Source organism: Chelon labrosus (assembly GCF_963514085.1).
Source record: "Chelon labrosus genome assembly, chromosome: 12".
Classification (NCBI taxonomy): Eukaryota; Metazoa; Chordata; class Actinopteri; order Mugiliformes; family Mugilidae; genus Chelon; species Chelon labrosus.
In genome coordinates, this window is record NC_140345.1 from 15508861 (window position 1) to 15521464 (window position 12604).

Here is a 12604-nt window from a genome sequence, read left to right on the forward strand (position 1 = left end):
CATAGGGCTGCTTTCAGTTTAAAACATACCCCTTCAGCTTGGATAGACCTTTCCCAAAGATTTACCAATAAACGTTTTTTTTTTCTTTTCCACCGGACTAATTGAGCCCAACAAAACTGCATACATTTTATCTGTGTATCTGTATGTGCTTGCCCATGTAAGTGGAATAAATCACTTGCATGTTTATTTATACATTTATACATCCGATGTCTGCCATTACACAGTGTTGCTTTCATCATCTTATCTTCTTGTGTCTTCATCATGGCTGTCGAAGTGGCTGTTTGCCAACAAATGAGTTCGAAACTGAGACCTGAAGTTATAATACAGTAAAGCCTAATGATATTCCTGCAGTTACACTTGCCAAGAGCTATGTCACAGAAGTACCCAGATGGGCAATCACTATTTAAAGTCACATATTATTTTATGAGCAGCATATTGCAGTGACTGTAGGGCAGAGAAATGGGTCAGGAGAGTAGCGAGCTCCAAGCTGCTGTGACGCTAAAGGCCTGTAGTTAGATAACAAAGGCAATCAAGGCTGAGGACAAAATGAATAAAACATCCTTACTCTATAATGAATGGACCAGATAGAGAATGTTTGAAGAAAGAAAATGTTGTTTGTTTGAGAGAAAAGGAAGGATATTAGAGATGAAAGAAAAAAGGATGGAGAGAAGGATCAAAGAGGAAAGGAGTGACTGTGAGTGCATGACAAAGAATAAGAGAAACAAAACGCAAAGGAGCGAGGATGAGTGAGATAGAGTGAGTCCATCCCCTGGGCTACTGCTGCTGTTCTAACAATAGCTTGGCAGCAGAAACTCCTGTGGGCTTGCAGCTCTGCTGCCCTCTGAGGCAGAGCTGCAACAACTGGCAGACTCATCTGCTGCCGTGCCGTGTGCACGACTCGTTCTTGTTGAATTCATTTCAATTTTAATGACTTTGGGTGAAACACATCAAATGAAGGACAAAGGCCTGAATTGTAAGGAGAGCTGTCGACAATGTCAAGTACGGACGGCCAAGCGCCGGCACAGTTTAAATGCCGGATCAAAATGGAGAGAGATGCCGTCACATAACGAGATGAGAACCAATAAGTATCTTCCCCATCTTAGGAAGTTGTATGAAATAAATAGGAAGAATAAGGCTTCATAAATTAGAATTTAATAATAGACCACCAATAGTACAGTACAAATAGTACAGAAAGAACAACTGTATGCAAGCCATGTACTTGTGCAATGAAATATCCTTTGCCCTATATACGCTACAAATGTGACTATTCTACATTGAAATTAAAGAAACACTGATGTATAAGGAATGACGTTATATAAGGAGTGTTAAGAAAACGAAGAAGGGAACAGTGTTAAAATTGGGAAAACAACTTCCCATGGTGATAATATTTTTTTCTTTTTGTATACACTAGTTCACGTTAGAATATTCAGGTCTTGGTGTGTGGGTTATTACAGATATTAAATATTTAGGAGGATGCACACTTCATAAGCCATGCTTATCAGCCCACAACCTACTTAAGTAACAGAGGAAGAGTAATGAGGTAAAACGTGAAGCATGAGCAGAAATGAGGAGTCGTCAGACGCTGAACAAAAACTGTGTATTTTGTCATTTTACCTCCACTCCTCCTGGGGGTGCTGCTTCTCATATTTCTCCCTCACATGAGACACGCCCAAATCAGGGTGTAACCAGTGAAGAGCATCAGAGTGCAAATGGGTCAGACGGAGGCCCAAAGAGGACACACAGCGCAACTTGTGGATCTCTGCTATCTTCTGTATAACGCCCTGTTAAAACAAATAGAAGAATGATCAAAGGGAGGGAAGTAGCAACAACAGAGCGGTGGAAATGTGTAAAACATCAGCGCGTCCTACCCTGACATCTGTAGCATCTCCATGCCTGATATTACTGGCCCAGGTACATGGTTCGCTGTTTGTCTCAAAGTAATGGAAGATCTTAAGAACCCGGTCCATGGAGCCCGGGGGTCGCTCAAGACCTCCAGCAGAGCCACTGGTACCAGGACCACCGGGCATTCCTGACCGGGATTTGACCCCACAACCACCTGCAGAGTGATTGAGGTTGGGTTCCAAGTAGGAAGACGATGCCATGCCTGACTCAGATGCTCCTGCTGGGGCTAACTGGCCGTCATATTCTGAAAATAAGATGGAGACAAAACAAGTTATTGTACCTAGTAATATATAACCAACTTTCATAAGATTATCCTTTAAGATAAAATAATCCTTTAATTTATCCTCCACGCTTCAATGAGGGTATTTTTTTTAAAAAAACAAAATGTAAAATATGATGTTCAGTTACCGTGTGAGCTGTATGGGTGGTATCAGTTAACATTAAGCATCTCTTTAATGGAAAGTTTGCCTCATTATAGATACAGTATTGAACTAGTGTCTCCCTCTACTGGCAGTGTAAGTAATTACACACAGAAAGTTGACGTGTGTGATGTATAATTCCTCAAAACACTCTCTTAACTTCAGCACTCTCCACCAAGGAAAAGCCATTCAAGTAATCACCATTTGTCATTTTATTCCATCCTTCCTGGTCGCCAGATACGCTGACTGTATTAAACTTGCTTCTGCTCTGGCAAACAAGATGTTTGGCACTCGGAGTCAGCGCCAAACATCTTATATTAAAGAAATAACAGAGGATAATGACAAACAAATCCAGTTGGAGAAGAACTCTGAGACAAATACAGTAAAAGAGGATATAAGTGGGCATGCCATATACCACCATGTATGTAGTGATTAAAACTGTTTGAGCAACGTGAGATAGTCAGTCAGTCAGTCAGCAAAACACAAACACAAGGTGTTTTTAGAAAGACCTAATGAACAAACAGTTCAACATACTGTATATTTACATAAGTAAATCGTAGGAACCAATGGGTAACAGTTAACTGGACAGCACACTACTCAGACAGTCTATAGGTGAACTGGTTGTTCACTCCTATCTGCAGTGGAGCAGGAAGTGGACAGCAGATACAAACCTGCATTTAAACTATCTGGGGTGATTATTTACCACCCATGCTAGGGAGAAGTCTCCAATCTGATGTTTCCTAAAATCTGACGTGACATCAAGAGACCTAATATGAAAGAATTTGTTAATTTCTCTGGACATGCTGGTGTTGACTGGGAGTATCTGTGGCTCATGCTCAATCAAGGACGCACCAGTGTGACCCTCTCTATAGCACTTTCAGTAGTACATAGATCTCTTCCAACACTGATTCCACATCCGATACCAGTGCATCCTTTTTAAGAAATCTATATAACTTCATTGAGTGGGAATCAATATAGAAACATCTTTATGCAAGCTAACCACAGACTGTATATGAAAGCTGGATCCAAGTCTGAAAGGTGAAGCCAACGTGGAAGTGGCTTAAACTGCCATATTGCTGATTGTCACTAAGCGTTGGCTCCAAAATAAAAATCTCAGACTCAACAGATCTTCTAATAGAACAAAAAAAAAAAAAAAAAATCATCAACTAACCCCTCCCTTCCATAAAACAATGAGTCAACAAATTGCTTCCACAAATGCAGTGCACGGGTAGTCACTTTAAAAAGAATTCCCTTAGCGAGCAGATATCACTTGACAAGAAAAACTCTTCCTTCCTCTCGATCTCCTCTTGTCCAAATATGGCTGCAAAAAAGCAACCTATGGCGACAGCCATATGCCAAAACTCAAGGATTCATAATAGTAGACCACAAACCAATTCATAATCTCACTGTGCCAATGGCTTATATACAGCACACTATAATCAGCCCTGCCCTTTTCATGCTGAGTTATCCTCTTTTCCTCCTGTAGGCTCATCTTCACACATATCATCTTTGTGCGAGACACCCGCCCTGATGCTTCCTGTGTCACACTGTGACTTCCTGGATATCCCAGCAGTCTTTGTCGAGTCATCATCACTACAGGGACTGGTTTCAGCTGACTGTGAATTCTGGCTATCACGTTGTAACAAGAGAGACTGAAGTAAACTGAATCAGACTCCTTTCATGGATGATTTCTAGTATTAGAGATGTGATCTTTGAAACGCTTTTATTAAATATCTGTCAAAACTGTGGTCTGCATCATCATTATCTAGCAATTAGATGTTGTCTAATTGGATGACACATCCACAAACTATGAAAACAGCTAATACAACTGATAAGGTATGTTTAGCTACTGTTACTGTGGAAAAAAATATACTGCGCTGGTAGTTTCTGTTTTCAGTCCTGTAGGGAAGACTGAACAGCGTGTAGCAAGCATAAAATATATATATAAATCACAACCGTTCACATCACTATATTCAGCATTTTTCTGTCTCTGCTCAGGTCAAAGCAAGATCACTTCAAACTGAGGAAAAAGGGAAGAAAGAAACAGAGAGAAACATGGATATGGATTCAGTGAAAGTGGATTCAGCGCTGCTTGACCTTTTGTTAAGTCTTCAAGACGGAGAATGAAATACACGCCTGTGTGTGCCCGTGCTTATGCACAATGACTGCACCAAAAGCTTGAAAGAGGACATTATGTATCTGACGGCTTGACTCAGCACTCTCTTATAAGAACCTGCTGTATCAATACTGTGTGTGTGTGTGTGTGTGAACGTCCAATACACATTATGACTTCCCGAGTGTATGCAGAGGTCATCCACTACTTTTCTTTAACCAGGTTTGGTTTCCAGGTATTAAGGCTCATATGCACCAAAAGACATAGCCTGTGTCTGGACCAAAAAGTTGATTACTAGTAATCACCAGCTAGCACATAGCACAAAGCTGGCCTCTCATGAATCACGCTGATCAGTCATTCTACCGTTCATTTATTATTGTACTGAAGGGAAAGACATCCGTGTATTTAAATGTTCAGATGAGAAGACGAAAAATGAGAAGAAGCATCTGTGTGTGAGCTTTTCACTTTGTCTTTTTCTTGCCATCTGTTTCTATTCTGTGCACGGGTTTCTGAGCTTCACCCTCAATCCGAGACATGGATCTCTACCTCCGATTCAAAGTGCCGAACTGGCCGAAAAGCTGCCGGCAGGTCGACAACTAGTGGCAACAGTCGGTCAGTCAAGTCCGCCTTGACGTGTCTCGGCTCTTAAGGGAATTATTATTGGATAGACCTTGATTATTAAGCGTGAAATAATCCTTTGTTGTTTGCCTATCAAGGGATAGGGAAGCAAACACTTATATTATGCTGCACCAGGTTACTTTAGATTATTAATCTTTTCCTCTCTGAGAGTAAGTAGTTTTAGAAACAGTGGAAAGAGGCTTAGTTAAAAAAAAATAAAAACAACAACAAAAAATATTGTATATAAGAGTGAAAGGTGACATTTTTAGTTGAGCAATTGACTGTGCTCCTGAATTTATTTACATGTAGTGTTACTAATAGTGAGTTCCTAGGGTAGTTGCAATTAATCTAGGTTAGTGAATAATGGACACAGACCCAACAGACCCTCACGGCTTTAAAACAGCACGTTAGTCGAGCTCAGATTACAAATGCACCTCTTACAGAGTTACTTTCATCATCATTCAATTATAACAATACTAGGACACTACTGGATTATTGAGCCACTTGTTATAATCCCTTATAACTACTGACTCTTGAAACCCATGACGAATATGTTATGGGTGTAACATAATATTTTACAATCATAACCATGCTATTTGGGTTTTGCAGAGTAGAACAATTATAATATTCCCACTGCTACCTGTTTGGCAGCTGAAATGTTAAGCTTCATCAAGAGGCACTCTCAAGGCTTTTTTAAAAAAAGAAATATGATTTGATTTTGAAACAACAAGGATTGATTGTGCATTTTAAAGAGGCAAGATCAGTATTGTTTTTTCTGTCACTGCTACAGAAATGAGAGAGGTGGAAAGAAAAATCATGCACATAGTATTCCCCTATATATCTTTTTTCTTTTTACATTATGCAAGATGAAAGCAGGACGCTTTAACTGAAGTAAACCAACATTAGCTGCGCCTTCGGGGGATGAATTTACTTCATAACACAACAAGTCGTGATGGAGCTGCCCAGCATGTCTTCCCAAGTTTTAAAAGTACTGGCTGCTGCGTTCATGCCTCGTCTCAGAGGGACATGTTAAAAAATGTATTGGGGGCATTATTTTGACTGCAGCTTATTTTTAAACAGAAGCAACTGCACCAACGAAAGAGTCAGAAACCAAAGAAATGAAACACTCAAACGTTATGACCGCTGCATACATACAAAACCACATACACGTAACCATAACCTAAATACTACATACAGCTTTACTAAATCCTATTAGTGGAGAAGGCATTCATACATTTCACTGACTGTACACAGCTACTTTATGCTCTAAATACAGTTAAATCATGCACAAGTGGAGAATGTACTTGACGTAGTTAGTCACGTAGAAACAACAAACAAAGGGAGTTGGGAATGACTCAGATCAAGGACTTCTACCATCAGACACTTTTTTGTTTTTGGATAACGTCCAACAGAGGAAAGCTTGGACACCTGGGATGTTTGCAGCTAAACAGCACTGAATTTCCGCAACATCATGCCATGAAAAAAAAAAAACTATAAACAGACCATAAAATAATTTATTCATTCATACGTTTCCTGTAACCGCTGTCCTCTGGAGGGTCGGGGGGGTGAAATAACGTATCTGATTGCAAAATCATATTTTATATCTACACCGATCAGCCACAACATTAAAACCACTGACTGGAGAAGTAAATAACATTGACTATCTTGTGACAACACAATGTTCTGCTGGGAAACTTTTGGACCTGGCATTCATGTGGATGTTACTTACACATGTAACACCCACCTAGACCAGACCAGGCACCCCCACCCCATAGCAATGACACTCCTTGATGGCAGCAGCCATCCCCCAGCAGGATGCAGCCTGACACAGACACACACACAGAAACATTTTAGAAACAACTCAAAAAACATGAAAACCAGCACAAGGTGTTGACCAGGCCTCCAAATTCACTAGATCCCAAACTGATCAAGTATCTGTAAGGATGCACTGGAACAAGCATGATCCACAGAGGCCCCTCCCCTCAACCCATAGGACACAAAGACCCCCACTAATAACATTCTGTTACCAGACACCACAGGACACCCTCAGAAGGTCCATGTCCATTCTCTGATGAGTCTGTTTTGGAGACCTACACAATATTAGGAAGATGGTCAAAATGTTTTAAAAATGGGTGCACTGCTTAACACAGGGCAAATTAAACCCCCTCGCACTAATCAGCATAGCTGCACTAAATCAACTAGGCCATGCAGGCAGCCAGGAAGGGAGCGGACAGCTGCCAGATCCATCACCCCCTCTCTCAGCGGGGCTCCACTGACTGACAGTCGGCCCGTTAAACCACAGAAAGCTGGAGTTGAGCTCCGTCCTGCAGCAGCAGCAGCAGCAGCAGAAGGATGCTTTATCTCCTCGTCTAATGGGTATCTGGGTTACCGGTGTTAGGCCGGTCTTGTGGGAGCCCAGGCCTTTTCACTCTCTTCACCATCCCCATTTCTCTCCTCATATGCATCTCTCTCTTTCTGAGGTTCAAGTGCATATTTTGAATTCTCTTTTATTCATCATTTAACAAATCTCTCATATCTTTCTTTCTCCATCATTTCACCCTCTATCTGTAACTCCTTTCTTCTCCCCATCTTAAACTCCTCCTGTCGCACACTTCTTTTATGCCCACAGATCTTTTAGTTCCTGCCTTCCCGTCTCCATTTGATCCTCAGCGGTCCTATTGAACCACCTCACTTCCTTCCTCCATCTCATCTTTCTCTCATCCTCACAATTTCCTCTGTCCTCCCCCTCTCTCTCCCCCATTTCTCTCTCTCACTCTGAGCAACCAAGGATGTATGTTATCTATACCAAAGAACGGGAAATAAAAAGTGTGTAGTCTAAACATTAGCTAAACAGGGACAGTTTGATACTGACTAAAACAAAAAGAATCAAGGGAACATGACTGTGAATGCGTGTACTTACATACAGGTTGTGAGGACATAAATCTGTTTACACAATCACACTGTGGTGACCTGCTTCCCTTTAAGGGAGAAAATGCGAGTCTCCATAATGTAAATCATTAAATGTTTGTATATACAGACTTGGGTTAAGGTTAGAGTGAAGCTTCACAGTTGTTTACAGATCTCCTTCACTCAGACTTGAACCCAAGTTGTCAGAAACTGCTCCTCACACTTCTCTAATCCATAAAATGAGGTGCTGTAAACATGGACTGACTAGTAACACATTCACTAGACAGTTCTGACAGCCCGTCATCCTCCAACAACCTGATAGAATAAACACAACTTAGTTTCTTCTAGTGATTGAGAGCTTGTCGTGCCGCTCGTCACAACAGCTTTCTCCTGCCATTCTCCTCTGGAAAACGAAAGTTACAGCTGGCTTGTTGTCATATTGTCATAAAAACTGACTGAAACAGCGGATGGAACTTATGGGGACGATGTTACAATCAAAATATGTGTGAAAGCCGGGATGAAATACACAAATACGCGCTATTCAGTGGTTACTGTCGGATTTAGGCGTAATGACTACATCCAAACAGAAAACATAAATAAAAAGACTGTAAATCATGGCACCAAATGACAAAATGTTAAACTACACCCTGCATTTCAATGACTCCACACTGACACTTTTTTCAAACATACTTGGTAAGGGGTGCTGCGCGTAGATGCAGGCCCCCTTGCTCCAGCAGAGAGGGATGCAGCCGCTGTTCTCCATTTGGTTTGTGTAGGGAGCGGTTCAAGGTCTGGCCACAAAGCCCAGACAAAACTGCTGGGCCCCAAAAACAGCATTAAGCCTACGAGTAGGAAGAGTAAGCTTAATCTGGCTTTTTGGATAGGCCAAGAAAAAGCAGCCAGAGAATCGAAAGATGTCCCCAAAAATGTTAGAAAGTGAAACTTTGTGCACAGGAAACTGGGTTCTCACTGGTCACAGGGTTGACTATATTCATCATAAAGAAAATGAATAAAATCTCACGTCCCAGATCTTTGACTCAACTCCGGTTGGGCAAAAAAAACAGAAAGAGGAAATAGAGGTTGTCAAATATCCTTTGAACTCCACTTGATCGTGTCTCAGCCATTACATTAGGTATCTATCATCAGGGTACAGGTCCCAGAGAAGCTCCAAATGTTTTCATCTTAAAATAAGATGTCCAATGTGTGACCAAATCAAAGCGCCCTCCTGTATAATAATCTGACAGACACCGATTGCGCGCTATCACAGGCTACTGATTACACAACTGTGACTCGTTCCTCTACAGCTTCCTGAAACACCATATTACTTCATGACTCGAGGAAGCAGCCGAAGGGTCCAGTTCTTTGAAATCAATGCGTCCAATTCTGTCATGATCTCTGACCCGGCAAAATACCTTTACCATTGTGCAACGTGATACGTAACGATCGCCTGTCAAGAAGCTCTTTATTTGCTCCTTCACCTCAGGGACAAAGAGTCCCTCAGGCTGCAGATAATTCAGTCATTTGCTCAAGGACACTTCAGTAGGGTGGAAGCTTCCAAAACAGATTCTCAAGGCTGCTGTGTTTGACGAACGATTTCCTTTCCCATTAAGCCATCATGCAGTCCAATAAATCCTCACAGAATGTCAAATTCAGGTCATCAGTGCAGATTTACTCGTCCAATTCATCAATCCTTGATGTGGAATTCAAAGGAGGTCTCTTCCTTGCAGCCATAAAATCTTACGTCACAGTATGTCAAATCTCCAGCAAAGGTGGCAGCTATGTTCTGTAAATCCAAGGTGCTGTCCGATGGTGATGGCAAAATAGATCACAGAAAGAGGAAAAGGGAAACGGGCATCAGTGAGAAAAAGAGACAAAAATGTAGGGCAGTAGAGAGGGGCGTAGAGAAATGGAGCATAGTGAAAGAGAGGAAGATGAGAGTGACCGACGCAGGGGGGAAGAGCAGAGACAAGGAAATGAGGATACAGCGGGAAGAAGAAAGAAGAGACTCAAGGAGGAGTTGAAAAGGAACAAATGTTCAAAAAACTAAAGAGAAAATGTGAGCAAAGAAGAAGTAAAGCGAGAGAGAGGGATGAAGAAAGAACGTAGAGAAACCCCAGGGAGAAGCTAAGCCTCGCGTCCTTCTAAAGCTGTTCCACAATGCTGAGAGCCTGCAGGAGTTAACCAGGTCAGGTCAGGTATCTCATGGTAGAGAGGGACGTAAAGTGAGAGGTGACAGAGGTGGGTCATTAAAAAAATAGAAAACAAAAAGAGCAGGAACATAAAAGGCTGCGATGCAAAGCCAGGCAGGGTGGGAGTAGTCGGACTACGAGGAGAAAAATGATGTTGCAGGAGCGGGTTGCAGTAAATCCGTTTCGAAGTCAGTCATCTGTGTGTCGATTAGTTTGGCTTCTGAAGTCTGTCTTCTGTGGTGGCGGCACAGCAGCTAGATCACAACATCTCTCCGAACCTTCCTCTCACACGACACACGCACACAATGCCGCAGCCGAACACACACACACACACACTGTTTGAAATCCTTGAGCAGTCAAAATGAGTGCACCAAAGAGACCGTAGAGAGAGAGAGAGAGAGGGGGTACGAGAGCGCGTGTGGCTGAGCAGGTAGTGTGTGTGTGTGTGTGTGAGGGAGAGGGAGAGAGAGATATAGGAAATAGGAAATCGAGTGACTCTGTGTGTGAGCGTTAGCAAAAAAAGTGAGTGTGTGCGCCAAGTGTTTCTCCTCTGCTGTGTTTTTTTGGTTTAAGCTGCTGTGAGCACGCCGCGAAAGAGCTGCTCCGATCACTAACAAGCAGCACCGGGGAGGGAGGGGGACGCTGGTGTGTGTGTGTGTGTGTGTGTGTGTGTGTGTAGGGCAGAGAAGGAGAGAAAGAGGGGGGGAGGACGAAGATGGAGAGATAGAAATATTGTAATTGAGACTCGATGCGGTGAAAAGTAGGCGAGCTGATTGGACCGTCCGCTAAAAAGGGACCCCGCTGTTAGTCAACTTAAATTACACAGGCGCTCACGCAAACACACAAACAAGGTTTAACCAGGATCAGAGATTAGCACTGAAAACATACATTTCACAATCTGACCCCTTAAAGCACTTGTTTTTCTCAGCGTTTCTTTTCTTCTTATCCCTCCCCCTTGTCTGTCTCACTCTCCTGCCCTTAGCAGGTCTCTGCTGCCCTCTGTCCTCACTCTGTTTCCTCCCCTTCTCTCCAAACATATTTCACCTGCTCCTGCAGCAAGCCGGCCATTCACCGGCAGTAAAGCACTCTCGACATTCAATCCCTCTGATGGGGCAGAGCACAACACTGGCAACAATCACATGCTGTAGAGGATGTACAAAGCATGCTCAATTCTTGAAGGTTTCACGAAACACATTTAATTAAATGCAAGGACTAAAGCCGTCCTTGACTCACTTAAATTTGATTGTTTGTTCCTTTTTTTTTTTCCCAGTACCAGAGTGACGGGAAAAATGTTTTTGAGAATTTTAAAGTAAATAAAACACAGCTGCACATGATGCAAGGGCTGATTTGATTGATTGCTTATTTGAACGGCCGACGAGCTGCATAATGTCTGGACACCATATGGAGAAGTCAGAATAATAAGACCCAGTGAGGCACACAATACATGGGTGTTTTATGTTTAATCTAGCTCTTGCAGACTTATTTTATCTTTTACCTTTATGCATAGAGTTGGCCATGTAAGTTTAAAGTTTAGTAGAACAGAAAAAAAAGAGCATAGACTCCTGAAGCAACTACAAGCTCAAGTTTAGAAAGGTATGAAAAAAACTAACTTTTCAGCCTGGTCATGATGTTACAGAAAAAAATAAGAGAGAATATTGTGGATCGTAATTTTTTGTCCTAACCGCATTACAGAAGCTGTTAGATGACAATGCCCCGCCACTAAAAAATTAAACTGACAATGAGCGTTTTCCCCGGGATAACTACTGGCGCAGAAGCGAAGGTCATTTCATTATTTTGCGCATGCTTGTCCCCTTCTCTCCCTCCATCGTCCTGCCTGTGACCTGGAAATCAATCTCTGAGCTATCTTGAAGGATTTCTCTCTTCCAAAATGCACCTGGAGGAGTGAGGGAAGAGGAGGCTTGCTGTAGCAGCTGTAAGCAAGGAGCTACAGGGGTACCCTTTACCCACATGCAGTACAAAAGAAGCATGACACACGGCTGGAATCATATATGACACTTTGAATAGAATTAAAAGCATATTTATATGCGTTATACTATTCAGTATGAGTTGTCATGATCACTGTTCATTTGACAGCGATGATAAAATACAGCGATGGAGCTGTACCACACGTTAATATTTAATTGATGCTGTTTCCAAATGAAAGCTCCTGAGCGAGGATGTCTCATTTTATCAAATGCCCTTTGCTTCAACTCTTCTCTGAGGATGAACAAACCCGATACTTAACAAGACGGGTCAATGCTGTGCTTCTGCCATTTTCAGCCAAATGTTAGGCTCATTATAAGTTTGAGTTAACCTCAGTCTTAACCTCAACTCCAGTAACTCCTGAAGTTTGAGTTTGAGAAATGCAAATTATGTTTCGGCCCTGCGTAGGAATGTCGAGTCCCCCGCTCCAAATATACAGCATCCTGCTTGGAGACATAGTGTAGGATCAACAG

At 42.1% G+C, this 12604-nt stretch overlaps 1 protein-coding gene across 3 annotated transcripts in view; it reads right to left on the reverse strand.

Annotated features, from left to right (window-relative positions):
• Positions 1–12604, reverse strand: part of LOC311497006 (focal adhesion kinase 1-like) — a 56659-nt gene that overhangs the window by 34798 nt on the left and 9257 nt on the right. For all 3 annotated transcript variants that reach the window (XM_084557089.1, XM_084557090.1, XM_084557088.1), the window contains exons 3-4: positions 1869–2146; positions 1615–1781 (exon numbers count right to left, since the gene is read on the reverse strand). In XM_084557089.1, the coding sequence (XP_084413215.1) occupies positions 1615–1781; positions 1869–2146 (445 nt within the window). The remainder of the gene's footprint in view (positions 1–1614; positions 1782–1868; positions 2147–12604) is intronic.